The sequence below is a fragment of the Thermobia domestica genome, chromosome 12 (genome assembly GCF_964235325.1).
Source record: "Thermobia domestica chromosome 12, izTheDome1.hap1.1, whole genome shotgun sequence".
NCBI lineage: Eukaryota > Metazoa > Arthropoda > Insecta > Zygentoma > Lepismatidae > Thermobia > Thermobia domestica.
The window spans coordinates 79,039,200-79,059,219 of NC_137465.1; the positions used below are offsets into that span (position 1 = coordinate 79,039,200).

Genomic DNA, 20,020 nt, shown 5'->3' on the forward strand with positions numbered 1-20,020 from the left:
GATTCAGAACGTGCAATAATAATAATAATAATAATAATAATAATAATAATAATAATAATAATAATAATAATAATAATAATAATAATAATACCGGTAGTAATAGCAGTACGGAAAACTGAAGTAATAAGATTTTTTCTACATGTTCAAAGTTTCGGACCTAAAAGTAACGCGTTACTTTCGAAGTAAAGTAACAGTTACCTTTTTGAGGCAAGTAACGCGTTACTAACTTGTTACATTTTAAGAGAAAGTAAAGTAACTTGTAACGCGTTACATTTTTACAAGTAACTTACCCAACACTGGTTTATTGGTACGAAATTGAGGGAGGAGATTACTCCGGGTGTAGTTACTCCGATTCTCGAGCAGGACTTCTCAGGAGTAGTTACTTATTTTTATTGATATCACGTAATGTCCCTTGTTTTTTTTTTTTTTTTACCCATAACCCTTCGAGGTACGCAGGTACTCACCTATCTTTGCGTAATAATACATTCTGAGTTGGTGTTAGGCCTCAATAAATACGTTTTCGAGAGTCATCATTCTTCTACTCGAAGCCCAAAGAACCCTAAATATTATTTGCATTTTGTTTCAAGGGGGGTATGGAGAATAAGTGTATGGGAAATTCTATTCTTCCTTGAGGGAAATTTTCGTTTATGTGTCTGGCATCATTGCACGTTTGAGCGTGACGTGTCTGTCATGTCTATGGCTTAGCAATGGAAGTGTTAGAATAGGTTGGGATAGCCAGCGTGATAGCATATGAATAATGGTATGTATTGTTAGGTACTGTATTTGATAATATAAGGTTTGTTGGTTTGAATAATTTAGTTAATGAGCAGTTGCACCAAAAGCTTACAAAATAGCAATCCGGATACGATGTTTACAAAATGTGCGGTTAAAGTATTAATAATAATAATAATAATAAAACAAGTGTTATTTATGTAAGCAGGCAGAACGAAAGTAGTTTCCGTGCAATTCCAAAATTAATGATTTGTCTCTTTTTCTCTTCTCATTTTTTAACAGTTATTTCTAGGGTGTCGTTGTACAGCAGAACATTACTATTATGTTGTCTTTTTTTCTTCTAATTTTTTAACAGTTATTTCTAGGGTGTCGTTTTACAACAGAATATTACTATTATTATAATAATAGCTCTGTACTTGTGAACATAAAGTACAGTTTCCGTACACTGGGGAAGGTTCTAGAACACCACAGGTCCCCCCGTATAGGTTAGTAGTTAGATTTGTTCCTTTCTGCACCAAAGTTTAACCCTTAGTTGGTAATATCCATCTCCCAGGCGGATGTAGGATATTTTCTTGGAATAGTATACATGAGAACCCCCTAATCTGCGTTTCTTGTGTGTTCTATTACCACTTCTACATGAAATACCATAAATTTTCTACGTAGTGCAATAGTAAGAAGTATCCATGTGCACAAGACATGCGATATGCGTTAAATTCCCCCCCCCCCTTCACACACACACATAGATAAAGTACAAGGGCACTACACATGCAGATATAAAGTACAGGCACGTTCTTTTTTTTCGTATCAGTCTATAAGTAAATAAAAGTCCCTTTGTTACCCCCTTTGTAAGTTCGTACATACTCAATGAATAATCCCTAAAAGTATGAGCGTCCTGCTCCTTCGGTAACTGATGCAGCTTCATGTATACTACAGTGGACTCTTTTTAATTCGAAGTCCAAGGGGACACGAAGAAACTTCGAATTATACATAAACATTCATTTTCACATATATAACAACAAACAAACGAAAGTGCTGTGCATCAAAAGCATATTCATATGGTACCTTTAAAGCAGCTTATTATTTGCGTGATCGAATACCAAAAACTAACAAACGACACTGACTCCACATAATTCAAACTACGTGTACAATGGAAAATACATTTACGTACAACACTACAACATACATGGAATAGCCCAAACAATTAAACACCAGTAACAATTTGAATATTTTGTTCTCACTTTTAAGAATTCGTAAACCTCATTTGCTTAAATTTGATTGTTTCTGTACGGTCAATAAATCTTGAATTTCATGTATTGCATGGAATACGGTATTAATAACATTTGGTTGACTTTATCAATAATTCATCTTAAATTTTCAACCAATTCTGAAAGAAGATGAGATTGGCACACGTTCTCTATCTTTACTTCTTCCCCAACTCACCTTTATCATTACATAGATTTTCTATTTATCTTTTGTATTACTCTTCCGTATGGCTGCATCTGGATAACTGAAAACACGTTAAAACTGTATTTTTCTGTTTACATCTGTTCAACATTAAAAATTTTCAACTGTATTTACTTCGAATTATCCAAAACTTAGGTTCAAAAGTTCGATTTATCCACGATTTTTTACTATTGTTTTCAATACAGTTTTCAAGGGGAATGGACTTCCGTTCGAATTATCCAATATTTCGAATTATCCAAGTTCGAATTAACTAGACTCTACTGTATATCCATTTTCTTCTGAGTTGGTACTCATATTCGAGGTATGATCTGATACTTCACCTATGCTTCAGTTGTGGGTTGACTGTGCTGTTTTCAGCAGGTGGTTGCGTGTCTAGCTCATTGTTGCAAACTTCGAAGTGTTTAAAGTTATTCCAACCCGTCTCGCAAGCGGATATTACTGTAAAGGATATATATTTTATCCGTCTAAGGGACGGATATTAGTTTATACTGACAACTATTAATATTTGGTTTTCTTTCGTTTCGAAGATCTGAATATTTTAAGATGTCAAATAGCAAACGTATGCCACAAAGGAGTAGGGCTATACTGCAAATGGTTATAGAACAGTTAGAGATGGCTATAGATCAGAAACTGATTGTGATTACGGATCCAATGACTCGTATGTTCCTGAACAAGATCATTTATCCAAAAGTTCATGAAAGCAATCCAGAAATAGATTTTAATGATGCCAATAACACATCTGATAAGGGATACAGCAATTATCAAAAAAAGTGATCAGAATAATACAAAAGTAGGGTTAAGTTTAGAGTTACCCCTCCGCTTTTTATAAAAATCAGGAAAATTTACAGGAGAAATGAGGTGAGGAATGATAAGTTCTGCATGAGAGTTATGTTTATTATGAGAAAAGATATGTGGAAGTTAGTACTATTTGTCGGATGCGGAAGCATTCGCGGAAGGTTTCAGCAGCATGGTAGTTGTAAAATGTGGCGAATATGGCGAACAGGTGTAACGGATGCTCAAAAATAATGAAGAAAACTTTTTAATTGTGAAGCCCACGGAGTACTAAAGTTAAGTGAAATGTAACAATTTTTAATACTTTAACCTTTATTTTACGGCTGTCACTACACTGCCAAAATAGTAAATCCGTTCTTTACCGCGTGTCACTGTACTGACACAGGTGAAAGGTTTACTTTGACCCGCGAGCACACATATTTTTTTTTAAAATGATGTGCCTTATTGTATGAAGAGATAGTCCATAGTGCAAGGAACCAAAAACGTTGGTTCTCAACCGGTGTGCTCGTGGGTCAAAGTAGACCTTTCGCCTGTGTCAGTACAGTGACACGCGGGAAAGAACGGATTTACTATTCTGGCAGTGTACTGACAAGCCGTAAAGTAAAGGTTAAGCACTGTTTTTTGTATGTTGCAAAGTCCAAGGGCACCTCAGACTGGAGGGGCAACTCTAAACTTAAGCCCAAAAGTACAACAGAAACTGATAGTGTTTATTGCAAGAAGCCAAATTTGGGTCCTAAAACACCTAAGAAAAACGTGATAGAAATTAAATTGTCATCATGGTTAGGACCCGCGAATTATTTCTAGAATTTTCCAAATCCAGAGGACATCTGGAATTTATTCCGTACTGATGACACTTTCAATGAGACTGTGAACTGCATTAGTGTAATATGGAAGTGATGAGAAGAAAGTTACATAACTCCTTCTCAAGTTATAAGAATACTGATTAAGACTAAAATTGGAGCGCTTATTGGTTTAATGACTTTGTGATCCATGTTCAAGTCGGGGCGTGAGAGCTTGGTGTCACTTTTATCAATTGACTGCACTGGACTTCATGCTTTTCATGCAACCATGTCTCTCAAAAGGTGTGAAGTTTTGCTGGCGGGTGTTAGGTTTAATGATTCATCTATTCGTCAACGAAGGAAAAGAAAGTATCCCACAGCAGCAGTGTCCAATGTTTTCAGTAAGTTCATTTCTAATTGCCAAACGGCATATTATATTGGGGTGCATATATGTGTTGATAAAGCTCTATAAGGTATATGTTTAGAAATTAATTCTCAGCGGCGAAGCATGTTGCATTGAACTCATGGGTACATTTACAAGTGAACTACGACGTGCTTTTTATTCAATTTATTAATTTCGTTACGCAGAATCAATCCTCTGGGTATAACTAAACCTAATTGAAAACTGACTTACACCACTTTGGCTTCAAGCGTCTCAATTGTGCGTGTTCGTCTCTCAGGCGGATGTTACTGTTATAGCTTATTTTTTGGATGTTACCAACTAAGGGTTAATATACAATTCACACAGTATTGCTGAACGAGCGTTAGCGAGTGAAGGCAGGTTGTAGTCCCGCAGGGCACGTTGTTCTCTGGCTTTATTACAGCTAAATGGGAAGGTGGACCTCTGTTCTAGAACTTTGCCTTTACACTGTTCAGAAATACACCGCTGGTGGAAGATAACATCTAGTGGAGTCCTCTTTCATATCCCTCATTTTATCCATTGTAATGCCGTTGTAATGATTTTACACTAGTAACCATACACTTGTAAACCTAAGATAACAGATGTATTACTTCGTATAAAACTCTGTCGCCTGCAGAAATGTTTTCATTTTAAATATGTCTTTTCATGCAAAGTGTTCAATTTTACATGTATATCTTCCAAAATGTGGTGCGCCAAAACTACACCAGCCCCATTCTAAAATAACAACGGAACACACCTACGTCGCCGAACTACTTTCATAACAGTCCGACTCAGAATACCAGATAATGAAGATCCATTCATTTTAAGAAAACTGGTCCTAACTTCCGTACCTTATTCTGCCATACTTTTTAATGGGCATTTATTCCGTTAAGTCTCGCTAGCTAATAAACAAGATTAACTGATAAAATTTACGAATCGCCTGCCGAAGTCATTGCCAGTTTTGGCTAATGAGTTAGGTAAGGTTACATTAGGTTTCATTCATTGTATTATTCTACTAAAGCCAGACATGCATTAATGAAATATTATCTTCTCTTATGGCGAAATGCGTTCTATTTTCTTGAGGTATATGTTGTATTATGTGTTGCAGATTGATTTTAGGAGGGCTAAGTATAAAACACTAACCACTTCGGGTATTTGTGCCACAGAGTAGGTGCAGTATTTTCAGGCTTAAAAGCATGAACATTTTCTCATTTATCGTTATTACTTTAGAATTCCTCGATGCACATTCTTTTTAAGAGGACTTTACGCTTTTGCGTATAAATAATGGATCAGAAAATATGCCATAGGGTGATCCATTTCAAATCGTCCAGGGTGGTCCACACGACTGTCTCCGATTTAGTTTATTTTTTAAAATAAGAAACTATATGCAAAATTATTAGACCCATATTTTTTCTTTTTGCTGAAAACATTTTTCTTTGATACACAGCCTTCCAAAATGGCTGCCCTCCTCTAGGATTGTTCGAAAAACCGAAAAACATGTCAAATTAAAAATTTTATTGTAGAGAAACGAGCGTATTTAGTAACGTAATCGCAATAGCAGGAAGAGTATAAAGTTGTACGTTTCGCTGTCACAACGGATTGAACTGAGTGATCACAAAATGGAGCAGATTTTGCGAAGGTTCACCGAAATACAAATTTCTACAGACGTTCGGAAAAATGTAGTTACTGAGTGTAATAACCAAAGTAAAGAGTTACAGGATGATTTGTCAGTTACCGAAGAAATTTCATCACTGGTTAGCATGAATGCTCCAAATGAACCGGAACTTCCCACAGAAACAACAGAAAATACAGATCCTGAATTTGCATCTGTGAAATTTGTTGAGCTTTCGCAAAAACATAATTCGGTATTGGTTGGATCAGATTATCATAACTTTTCCCTTCATTCGAATGTTTCTACTTGTATTACTGATACTGCGTGTAATGAGAATTCTAGTAGGCATCGAAATGCGGAAAACAGTGGTTGTTTCCAAGACAATCAGCATGACTCTAGAATTTGTCTCGATATTCCGTTCAGTGATAGTACCTAGACAGACAGTGACTCACCTGATAGTTCACAGACAAGCAGCGACTCGCAGTGCTTTAATTCTGTTCCTGTTTTACACATCTTTGAAGCAAATGGAAGCAAAGAACCTACTTCTCATAATGTTGAGAGGCTAACCCTAGAAGTCAGCGATGATGAACATGATCGCAAGCGAAGAGATAAGTTCCGAGGAAAGAGGACAAGGTACAGAAATGAAAATCAAAACGATCGGCGAAGAGAAGAGGGGGTTGACAGAAAAGGAAATAATTCAGATAGAAATTATCCGCCTGACAGCGATGAGGCTATTTCTAAAAAGCAAGACAGACACACATCGGATGACCAGAGGAAGACTTCATGGAACAGAAACCGTGGTTGGACAAATTACCGTGAATATTGTGGAAAAAATAAGTACAGTCCTATGACATTTCGCCACACGTAAAACGAATGAGAACTGAACCTAATTCTACCGGTAAGGTAACCGAACCTAAACCTAGTAGCAACAATAATACTAATCGTGTAACCGAACCCTAATCTTAGTAGCAATAGTAATCGTACTATACTTAAGAAGCATGTGAATATTAGATCTAATTTCCCCCGAATTGAATTTCATAGATGGCAACAATTCTCAAAATAAGAAACAAAGAACTGCAGAAGTAAATAACCCACAAGACTGTATCCCGGTTTATGACTTTCAATGCAACTCAACTGAATTCGTTGGTCATGTAACTTAATCTAATGTTGTGGCGTCCGAAAGAATATATTCAATTGATTTTTGTTTTATTTCACTGTAAATATCGTTACGATTTCATTTGTTATTCGTACTTTATTTGAATTCTATGATCACTAAGAATTTCATAATATATAACATAACATCTAGAATATGAATAATGCTTATCAAAGTTCTGATAACTATACTAATTTTTAATATGGTACAAGTCCAGCGTATAAGACCATATTTATGTATCAAACAAATTAGCCCTAAAGCTTTCGAAATAATGGATGTAAAAACTTGTGAACTTTTGGGTTTACGCAATATTGATGAACATAAGTTATGTCGTCCTTCAAGATAAACTAAAAGTAAATGGATGCAGTTAGTTATAGACATTGGTTCCTTCTGAAGTTGTGTCCAAAGTTAACATTAATGACATTTAATCTTTAAATTAATTCTTAATATGATAATTTCTTTATGTTTGTTTTCTTATGATATTGATTATCTTATTTTGTTCTAAACGTTGTCGATATTTCGTTTGTAATTTGAATGTTGCTTGAATGTACAATGTATTTGATCCTTTCTCGTTTAAAAGAATAATTATATGAATGTCATAATATCTTTTTCGAAAGTCTTCTTAATTGTGCCCGAGAAAGTAATATAGATTTCGTTGACTTCTAACTTAAGATAAGTATTAATGGCCTCGAAAAGGACTTAAAAATGAATAATTTTTATACCTTATTTTTGAATGTACCTTCTATTTGCACCGATGAATTGTAAGAATATTTAAAATAAAAGTAATGATGAGAATTAAAATAAGAAAATGATATTAATATAAAAAAATATGATATATAATTATATGAAATGTAATTTTTATATATACGAGGGTCATTCAAAATCTTAGATAATCAATATGTAATAACTAATAGTCCAGGATTTTTTTTTTTGTATAAACGAAAAAAGTCCTATTATTCGGGCGACATTATATAATAGTATTGAAGTAATTTTTAATATCATTACTTGTATTTTTAATATCTTTACTTGTATTTACGGGCAATGTGCTATTAAAATATGCACAAGCTAGCTAGAAGAAGAAGGAGAAAATATAAGAAAGGACTATAACTTTTTTCTGATATTATGATTGATGTTGTTGACATAGTAATTGGATGATATATGTTATTGGTCGTCATAGCAACGAGATATATAAGATATAAAAAAAGGATCCATCTTGTATAATCTACATGCATGTTATTTAAAAGGTGTACAATTTTCCTTCTTTACGTAATTATAATAAAAGGCAATATCAAGATGAAGTATTAAGGTGGATTTTGGTAAAATAGTAAACTAGATTTTAGACATATTCGAACTGTAGGACCTCAAATTATATTGATGCAAGTCAACTTTCTGAACTTCATCATAACTTTAACACATAGTTCTGATTTAACGCGTAATTTGTATTTTATTTTCCATTGTCGCCAGCCGATTTTCGGTCCCGAGTTGGAAACCATGTAACTCGAAAACGAAGCGGAATTCGACTCATGTTTATACGAACTTTTCTACTGGATTTGATGTCAGGATTCATCTCTCAAAATTTTCATATTCCCTTTCAAATCGCCTGTGTATAGGACCTAAATGCCCATAGGAAATATTTATATTCCAAGTACAAAAATCTAAATTTCAATAATTAATTGCGAATGTTAGGGGCTACAGCCGCATGAACGGTTAACGGATATTAAATACTTAGGTACTTCTCCAATACATGTAAAAAAAAATCAGATTTTTAAAAGGTGGGATTTTTGAGAAAATGACTTCCAAACATGGCGTCTTAATGAAATTTTCAGCTTTTCATCATGCTATAACGTGGGATGTGATAGTCAGAAACGTAAGTCCTTTATATTTTCAAGAGACCTTAAGGAGTAGATTTCGATGCTAGAAGCAGGTGGTTGATATTGCTCTTGAGGACAAAAAAAAAAAAGTTTGAAGTTAGCAAAAAATTCACCAAAGTTGGCAACATTGCGAGTGAATTGCGCGATTCCTATTGGGCCAATAGACGAATTTTGGCCCTCCACCAAAACATAGAACTTTATACTCTTTCTGCTATTGCGATTATGTTACTAAGTACACTCGTTTCTCTACAATAAAACTTTTAATTTGACTTTTTCAGTTTTTCGAACAATCCGAGAGGAGGGCAGCCATTTTGGAACGTTGTATATCGAAGGAAATTTTTTTCAGCAAAAAGAAAAAATATGGGTCTAATAATATTGCATGTAGATCCCATATAAAAAAATAAATGAAATCTGAGACTACGATGGGGACCAATTTTGGTTTGCCTGGACGATTTGAAATGGAATCGGTCCATAAGAACTACTGTGTAAATATATATCTGATGGGACACCAGAGGAATATACACAATTCCTCCCCATAACAGGCCTGTATGATATGTACCAAAAATTAGGAGTTTCAGTTTTAACTATTTAAGTACCTTTGTTATTTACGCCGAGTTGAATTGAGTTGATTTTAGTTTAGCGTCCCGTTCAGCAGCGAGGCTATATGAGACATGGACCTTACTGATTAACGTGGAATCCGAACCACATGAGCTCCCGCCGGGAATTTACGCAAAGTCATACCTACAAGTAAACACAGGCAGAGGTACGGATAACCGAAAGTTTACTGTATACGCATCATACATCAGTAAGCAGTGGAAGGATAACTCACAGAAGGGTTAAGCAAAACACAAGAACTAAGACACAAACAGAACAATTTTACAGTAAGGGACACTTCTGGATGGTACAACCATATGGAGATTTGCGGCAAAAGTGTTCCACCAGATAAGTCCGAAGCATTTGCCGGGAAGTACTGCAACCGAATTAGCGTTAAATAAAGGTAGGTGGCATAATCACCAGGCAGTGAAAATACTCGTACACTTGGGCGAAATTCTCACTACCGTCAACATCATTTCTCCAAAATGACATGAATCTCAAACGTTTAGTTCTTATGGCAAACATATTACTTGATATTTGTCCTATTCGTGTAGATAAAGTGCAATAGAAAATGATAGTCCAATCCTGTTGCTATTGGAATAAACGCACTTTCAGTCGTTTGATCTGAAATGACTTTGCAGAGCCTGAATAAATATTCTGTCACTGCAGGAGGGTAGGAAGAGTGGATCCCCCCACTCCTTGAGTGTGAAAACATACATTTAATCAAATGCTTAGTGAGAGTTAGCCCATTGGTATAACACTTTTATGATTTGAAGTTTTGCTCCCAAGCCATCTCATATCATAGTTGATGACATTGGAGAACGAGAGATGTAAATCTGATGAAAGAGGGATACAGTCACATGTGCATATTTAGAATTTGAGACAAAATGATCGGATAGCATCCATATTTTGTCGCAAATTTTGGTTTTGTCAGTAGACATGTAAAAGCTCACCCGAACGTGAGAGCATCCCACTACCAGTTGCTGAATTCAAGTGGAGAACTCAGTTGAGAGCATAGATAATTACCGATGGGGAGAAACATCTTAAGATATGGGAAACAAAGAATGAAAAAAATTCAACTGCCCTGGACGGGATTCGATCCATGAAACTCACGATTACCAAGCAACGACTCTACTCATCATCCACGGAGCCACACACAACGATAGGCAGTCATACGTCAGACATAAAACGTTTGTTACTTACAAAACGTTTATTTGTAAGGGAGAAAAGTAAGGAAATTTCCCGTCTCTAGTTTTTATTTCCCTGGCACTAACTTAATTACTGTTGTCCCAGTCTGGGAAGAATATTTTCCACCCCTCTAGAAACTTTCTTAACAATTTTCATACGTTTATAGCAACACAAAACATTTATCCATGGCTGTTCTGCACAATTATACTTACCCAAAACAATTATTTCCAATTCTATTAATTCCAGTACCAAGTAAACAGAAATACTGGGTATGAAATTCTGTATTTCGCTATTTATTTGGAAGATCCGTGTGTTAAAAACTACTATAAAATAATAAGACGTAAAGCATAAATAATGTTCAAAAATGTCCGAAACATATGATATTTGTGAAATATAAGAGAGAGAATTAGACTTGCACAGAACAGTGACCCTCGGTTATAAATTTAAACAAAGATGCTTTCCGTTAGGTTTCTCAGATGAATGGTTAGCGTAATGGACTTGTGCGTGGAGGGTCATGGACTCGAGTCCACGTAAAGTACAGTGTTTTTTTTTTGGCTGCGTTTACATCAAGTGGAATTAATGTGCTCCTGCGGTAATACCTTTTTTCGGAGAGGGCTTGTTCCCTACACGGTTATTCCGCAGAAACTAACAAAATACCTATTTGTTACGTATTTTCCTTAGTATTTCGTTGCAATTATCTTTGTCCTATGAAGACTTTTGATTTCCCCGTATTACTACAGTCGATATTTTGTGCTTAACTGTTTAGAGGGGTCTAAGACCCACCCAGCGGTTTTTCCAGAAGAACGAAACAGATATTCCCTCATTTTAAGTCTGCACTGTCTCTGCACAGTTTTATTCACTTCGGTTCACTTCTTGCCTTGCGGACGGCAAATTTAAGATATTTGGGTGGGGGCTTGGCCCCTAAAACAGTTTGCCCGCGGAATATAAAAAAACTGCGTTTAGTTTTTTCGTATTGTCCGTTCACATAGTCTTATTGTAATTCGTCATGTCCTATAGGTACGGTTCTATTCAGAATTTCTGTCGCATGTCTTTAAAAATTACATAAATGAGAATAACGCGCTTTCTTATGAACAAAATTGTCACATGTTTTCTTGGAAATATGTAGAAGAAGGAAACACATATTTCCAAAATATATTTCAATAAAAAATAAGCAAGTTATAATTTAAAAAAGAAATCTCTGAATCTTTGATCGCCAAATTCAAAGTTCCATTTTCGTAAACGTGGCAACGCGCAGCGAAATTTGCGAAGAGAGAGGAAATTTTATGCTCTATTAGAAATATAAAGTAAATCTTTCATAATGTAAGTTACTATACATATAGCACAGCGCTAACAATCATAGGTATTAAAGATTTTACATGAAAACAAAAGATTAAATAAAAATAAGACACAAAATATGCGAAACGATAAGGCATTTTGTCTCAGTGGTTTCCTTATGAATGAGTGAGTGTTACTACCAAGTACCAAGGAAGTGTATGTTAAGCTGCTTTCGTAGAGAAGTTGGTTAATGGGTCATTCCATGTGAAAATCAACAAAGCCCCACAACCCGATCGTCTTAGATTTTTACCAAATTTTAGTATTTCGTAGGGATTGTCGAGATACGGAATTGTGCAAAGTTGTAGCTTCCTGTGTGACGAGATTTCTGAATTATGGCGTCTCAAAAATACGAAAAAAATCGTCCACTTTGGTACATACACGAAACTTTCGGACAACACTGCTCTTGATCTAGTTGGCGTAGAGAGCTGATTCTTGTTTTGTTTGAAAGGGCATAAAATAAGCTTTCCAACGATATATCGCATGCCTAGTTTGGGAAGAATATCTATTTAAGGTCACCCAGTATGACCTTTTGACCTTGAACTTTTGAGATCGCATATCCGATTTTTCTAAAACTCGCATATGATTTACACACAAGCTTACTCTATAACTTAACGGAAATACAAGTTGGGACAGGAATGGGAACTTCAAATAAAATAGTTTTTTAGTAACACTTTGTTTGTACCAGACAGAGTTTTAATGTATAAAGCAATTTGCAACACTGCATTTAATGTAATAATAAAAAAGCGACAGTTATCGTGTCCAAACTGGAAAATATATTTAAAAAAAAAATAACGTACCACGAAAGCCACAGGAGTGACGCTTCGTATTCCTAATTAGTGACATATTTTAAGGCCATATGTTTTATATTTTGCCTTGCCCAATCATATAATTATTTTGGTTATTATCTGGTCACTATAAGGTCTTTTCAAACTTGCTCTTGCAAGTCTCTTTCAAGTTTCCCGAGTCCATCACACGTACTTTTTCCATGTGCGGCGGCAAAATACCATTCGCAAGGTACGGAAAAATCGCTTTAATGTATCTAATATTGATGAAGTTCTTGTGATTTTTGTAATGAGCTGGTGCTCCATCGGAGAAATAGAATAATTTTGTTATGTCTTCAGAGCCGAATTTATCTCTCAGAAAGGTAATAAGTATTTTCTGCAATAGGTGCATTAACATTGTATCATGTTTGAGACAGCCGACGATGACATTGTCAGTTATAACTGTAGACGTCTGGGGATTTCTAGAGTATAAGCAAAATAGTTGCTTGACCGTTATTCCAGTGGAAACCTTGTTCTAGGAAACGAACGAATAATTTTCTGCAAAATCGGTAAGAACAATGCACTATTTATCAAGAAGTTTTTCTTTCAGATCCTTAAGATATGAAGATTGTTGGTGAGTAAGTTCTTTTGCTTTACGAGCCATGTAGTTAGTGCAGTGAAATTCTTGCTGATGTTTTCTGAGAGGTCAACTTTTTGGAAGTACAGTTAGCAATATTACTTGCACACTTCTATCCGCTGTTCGAATTTTTTCTTTCAACTGCATTATAATTTCACTTTCTGCTGCATTTTGCTTCCCATACTCTGTAGAAATGTCTAATAATTTTGTTATCTTTTAGGCTGCGGTTCAGAGACTCTAACGCACTTTCTTTGACGCATTACTCAATATCACTATTTCCAGCATCGGTGTTGCTAATGATCACACTCTCTGTTATTACAGGAGTCGCACTCGCATCACAAGATGTTGCTAGATTCTTACGACAGGAATCACAAATTTTAAATCCATCTTTTAGCAATGTACCAGAGTGGGCGATTTTTTCGTATTTTTGAGCCGCCATAATTCAGAAACCTCGCCACACAGGAAACTACAACTTTGCACAATTCTATATCTTGACCATCCCTACAAAATACTAAAATGTGGTAAAAATTTAGGATGGTCGGGTTAGAAATCCCTGTTTAATTTGTTGATTTCACATGGAATGATCCTAATGTACGTACGTTGGGTGTTCAACTTTTTCCACAATCATCACCTCAAATCCCTTACTCTACAGCACCTTCTTTCTTTATTTTTCCTTTTTCAAGGAAAAGCTAGATTCTGTCAATTCTGTAAACAATGTTCTGTTCTAATAATGTTTTTTAGCATTATTCTATTCATTCAAGTTTTTTTATAAATATTTTCAAATCAAAATTATGTTTTTAAAGAATGTTACAATGATCAAGAATTTTATAAAAAGAGTGGGTCTTTTAGGGCTCATCTGTTTTCTCCATTTTTGCATTCCATCATTATCATGCATCTCATTATTACCGTCTCCCTTAACCTCAGAGTATAATCGTGGGACATTAAGCATAAAGAAAAAATAAAATATATAATTAGATAACTATATTTTCTCATGATATAAACACGACCTCTAAAGTTGTCTACTTCATCATCACAGAAAAATGGCAGAACCATCTGAAATGAACATAGTTATGACTTGACTCCTACAGATATATTAGACTTGCAAACTATGCTATGCTTAAATATCGGAAGTCTCCGTCCGTCTCTCGACACATGTCAGAATAAAAATATTAAGATATCGGGAAACGATATCATAAAACTCATTTAATTTGTAATTTCTGAAAAGAAAACAAAATAAATCAGAAAGAGTAAAAAGGAAATAATCAAGAAACGCGATTATTCTAAATTTAATTTCCGTTGCATAGAAACGATTACTTTTCGTGTCTCATGCAATTAGCTTTCAATCGTTCAACATTAGCCGGAAGCAAACATGCAGGTAGAGCAGAAGATAGAAAAAAAAAAAAAAACATACAATGAAACTGCAGACATAAGATGGAAACACATTGAAGAAAACGTTCTCATCACAAGCAATTGATTTGCTGAGATAGAGACGCCAGATCCTTCGAACAACGCCAAGCGAAGTTACAAATAGAAGCAACAACTTGTAACACTAATCTTTTTACCACGAAAATTCAACCGCGCAACACCTCTGTGTGCGAGATAGTCTGATTTGTCTTACTTTGTTACTAAAGCATAAACGAATATGAAGAAGAAAATACCCAAAATGAGAGGGGAAAAAAAAAAAAAAACTGTCATAGACTTTTAGGGTACTTCAGAACCTTAGGAGACACCTTCGTGGTCCTCCCAAAAGAGGGAAAATTGCCGAAAACTTCGCCCGCACAGAAAAGTAGGAAGAGATGGTTGCCTTGCAGTTTACGATGCTGGAGTCCAGATTCCTAATTGGTCGTCGCCCAGGGCTGATCTCCAAGCAATTTAGATGTTTAATGGACTAGACACCTTCCCACCTTTTTCGGACTAAAACAAGTGTCACTGAACAACCTCCAATAACTGTGTGTTAGTGAAGTGTTGGTGTGAATGTTAATACCGACTACAACGAACTGAAATGGATAGAACTAAATCCGTAAGTAGTACTCATTTATTGACACATCCAAATCAGTTGCAGTTTCTATTACATATACCCACCGTTCTGCTCTCATATCTGAATGTTTCCTTTTAGGCTGTGTTGTTTCCAATCCAACACTAACCCAAAATTTTATCGGAAACTAAATTTCAAATTAGATTCGTTTTAGAAAACAAAGGCACTCGCATTAAAGCCTCACACACTGCCTTTGCTGTGAATGAATGTTTCCTTTATACTCGCACATTTCCTCCTCGAAATCTGTGTACCTTTCATTCACCCAAAATGCTCTCCCTAATAACATAACGTAGGAGTGTGGAAATCTTCCGTACAGACTTCTGACACAAGTCCGTGAGTTCCGCGGAGCGCCCCATTATGCTTTCTCACGATTTCTAATGACTACTGAGGTCGCTGATAATGAGTACGTGGCAGCACAATGTAGTTAATATGAAAAACGTGTGTTTTGGGGGGTGTCCGGATACTTTTGATCACATAGTGTAGGTCTAACATTGAATGTTGTTGTATACTCTAACATAAAAGCATCTAATTCGCCCAAGGGAAGTCCAAAATCTGATAAAAGTCACTTTCAATGTGATCACCTTAGTTGTACCAATAATATACTAAAAGCTCAAAAGCCCAGGTGGGATTTTTCGGGCTGGTCCCACTTGAGCAAACCCTGAATTTGGCCGATATTATGAATATTATCAACTTTATTGAAAATTGTATTTTTTGACTGAGGAAGAATTTTGTAATTCAACGTAGTACGGAGACCTGTATATCATTGACATTGCGAACAATGTGAATTCATATCCACAAATAAAACATTTAATCAAATATATCTAATATTTCCTATACCTTCAGACTCCATATAAATAAAGCAAACAATGGAAACTATATCAAAAAGGACGATTGGAACACTATAATAATGAAAATCATGTCTTCTAGTAGAACAGGGAGATCGCGTGTAAGAAATCGATAGCAAAATTGATTAACGTGAAATTGTAGAGTCAGTCAGTAGATGTGATTGTAAGCTGTTCGAACCTCGTACTGAGAAATTTCTTAACTATTATAACTTGTTGTTTTTGTATGTGAGAAAGAATTAAACTTCTATATTTAAGACTCATCACAATATCAAAATATGAAAAAATGTCATGTTGCAATTTTATTACTACTCTTCACTTTTAGTTTGCAAAGGTTTAAGTGTTGCCTATGTGCTCATTGTGCCTAAAGAAAGCTTTCCAGTAAATTCTATTTCTTAAAAGCACTAATGTAGGGAATTTATTAATCAATTTTCACATTATGTATCGTCTCGAAAATTATATGAATGGCTCGTCTCGTGGCAGCACCACTTAAGTAAATGCATTACAGAACTTTCCCCTCTATCTACTTGTTTCATATACTTCCCTAGTAAATATTTAATTTTCTCTGTAAGCATTTATTGAGGTAAAAGTTCTATAACGCATTTAATTGAGTAGTGATATTTCGAGACGAGATAGTCATATAATTTTCGAGACGAGACAGCACCTTCATGAAACGAGACGAGTGGAGATTTTAAACTGCTTCGTCTCGTCCCTTGGCAACACTAGTAATTCCACGAGACAAAATATTTCTCGTACATCGTCTCGATAAATATATATAAATATAAATAACGAGACTTTGAGACGAGACAGTTATATAATTTTCTAGACGAGGCGGCATTTGCACGAGACCGGACGAAACAGCCTACAATTTCTTCTTGCGGTCACACTATTAAATTAGGTAACAAGTAGTGAATTCATATCACATTTCAAACACTTTCAATTTAGTTATTCACTAACAATTTTAGAAATGTTGCGACTAAGGTGGAGACAATAATATTTTCTTTTAATTCCATGAGCGCTAGCAGCAAAAGATACGCAATTTAGTATATAGTTTATATGAAGAGATTAACAAATATATTTCTAATCTACAAATTGAAGTTCCTAACAGCGTAAAGAAAAGCTTTTTAGAAAAAAATAACAGTAATTGTCCACATTCTGCTTGAGTCAAATGTATCACAGACGTTCACATCACGCAATGGAAAGTGTTCAAAGCTTTCAAAGACTCGTTCGGTTCAAAACTGGCATAATGAAGCAACCATGTGTTGTGTTTTACTTACACATTCTGTCACCTCTGATGCTTCAACTGGTTTTGCGTTTGTCAATGAACATTTCGTAAGAAGTAGAAAACTACTGCATTAAATAAAGAAAACGAAAATTTTACTTTAACGGGACTCGAACCCCCGTCCGTGAGACTACAAGCATTATGCCTTAAACGCATGCGCTATTTTGTTCACCTATTAAGAATTCACATAAACCGTGAAGTGCTGGACAGTTCTTTTACCTTGTCGTGGAAAATCATTAATAATACGGGTAATTTTATTCTTGTTGCTGTCAATACTTTGATTGAATTGGAAATGTATTCATACACAATGAAATTCCCCAACAAGTAAGTAATGCTTCCGTGTTTTAATTGTTATTCCTTCTTTTCTATATTTATTTCCGTTCTTTTTTCAAATACATTTAGTTTTGTTCTTTGAATTTATCGTATGACTTAAGAACATCGAATTTTCATCATCACAGAAGCAGAATCACTAGTGAAATGTATTCATTTAAAAGGTATTCATTTTGAATTGATTATGCATCAACCCGTCAAGACACAGTATATTCTTACGTTACCCCTCTGTCAATTTCTGCGAAGAGAAAAGCGAAAAAGTTTTTTTTCCCTTACGAACCTCAAAGTAAAATTTCACACATGACTCGCCTCATACAGCTTCAGTGTTGCCAGGAGATACTAATACATGAAAATAAAATAGATTTAATTTATTCCTATCTACATCTCCCATACGACTAACGTTTGGGAAACAAAACAAATACGGTGAAACTGCTCCAAGCAACACGAACACAAATGAAACATAATTATCACTCGATTGACCTTGAGAGTAGACATACATCGCTCAAGGGCACATATGAACGTGAGTTCAGCAAACGTTTCTGTGGTGTTCTATTCAGTATTACTATTAGCCAATCTATACAGGGACTGATATTTTTCATGTATATATAATATTTTGGTTTTTGCTTTATGAGGCTGCGCGCCAGAAGCGTTTTGATATATGGTTAGTAGGTGCTGTATCCATTCCAGATCTGCTTCATTCTGCAATAGTATTATCTATCTATGATTGCATTGCTAGACTGTTATTATACACAGAAATACCAGGAAGTAGGCAATATAATAAAAGTGACACTAAAGATAAGGTAAATAAAATACTAAACATTGTGTCCCCTTGTAGAATACCATTATAAACTAAGATGGGAGCATTTAAACCAACACTTAGCTTCAACGTTGTAATTCGTTTCGAATATTTCCCTTTGATAAGAGAAATGAAAATATCACCCATTCCATATTTAGTTAAAACTTGGAAGAGATAATTGTGATTAATTCTGTCAAAGGCCTTGGAATAATTCGTGGATAAAATTGTTACAGATTCATAAAAAGAAATAAAATCTCTGAGGTTTGATAATAAATGATATCTCTTGAGTTTTACGTCCCACGCGTATGTTCGCTAGGCTAAAGGAGACGGTGATGAGAAATAAATGAAATGATGGTATGAAAGAGTGGGAGGAAATGAGAGAATCTCGAGGAAACTCACGTGTACGGTGTTTGTCCACCAAAAGTTCGCTCGGCGTGAGCTGGGATCGAACCAGGGACCCTATGCAGCAGAAGTTAACGTTCTACCACTGAGGACTAAAACAGTAATGCATTTATTGAGAGACTGTCCTAAAACAAGATGTCTGCGGTATTCATTAAAAAGGACAGCCAGGGAGCTAAAATAACCATAAATGCAACACAAGATTCTAATGGAAAAGAATGAATGCCTGTGGATTTTCCAAGCTTGCATAATCATATGTACAGTTTGACATCGTCTATTGTGATCGAACCTGAAAGACGCTGTCGATCATGATTCGCTAAAACAGATGGAATATACTCTAGAATAATAATAATAATAATAATAATAATAATAATAATAATAATAATAATAAATCAGTACGATAAGTAGTAGGTGGAACATATAATTATTTATAAGTAAAAAAAAGTCATGATCAACACTCTAGGCATCTTTACCCTTAATATTATAAGTTAATTTTTACCGTCTCGTGTTACCGATTTCTTACACACTACATGTCTATTCTAGTAGAAGACATGTTTTTCATTATTATCGTGTTTTAGTTCGTCACTTTTGATAGATAATTTTCACTGTTTGCTTTATTTATATGGAGTTTAAAGATATAAGAAATGTTAGACATGTTTGATTAAGTGTTTTTTGCCTGTGATGATGAGGTAGACAACTTCAGAGTTCATGTTTATATCATGAGAAAAATATTAGTTACCTAATTATATATTTTGTATTTTCTTTAGATTTAATGCCCCACGATTATACTCTGAGGCTAAGGGAGACGGTGACAATGAGATGCATGATAATGATGGAATGCAAAAAATGGAAAAAACGGATGAACCCTAGAAGACCCACGCTTTTTATAAAATTCTTGATCATTGTAACATTTTTTAAAGACATAATTTTGAATTATTTGGAAATATTAAAAAAACTCGAATGAAGAGAATTATACTAAGAAACATTATTAGAACAAAACATTATTGTTTAACGAATT

The 20,020-nt window shown here is 35.0% G+C and overlaps 1 protein-coding gene across 1 annotated transcript in view; it reads left to right on the forward strand.

Annotated features, from left to right (window-relative positions):
- Nucleotides 1-624: 624 nt before the first annotated feature.
- The window catches only part of ksh (transmembrane protein 167A-like protein ksh), a 171,903-nt gene continuing 152,507 nt past the window's right edge, over nt 625-20,020 (forward strand). The window contains exon 1 of the mRNA XM_081733829.1: nt 625-760. Within this exon, the coding sequence (XP_081589955.1) occupies nt 758-760 (3 nt within the window). The 5' untranslated portion in view covers nt 625-757. The remainder of the gene's footprint in view (nt 761-20,020) is intronic.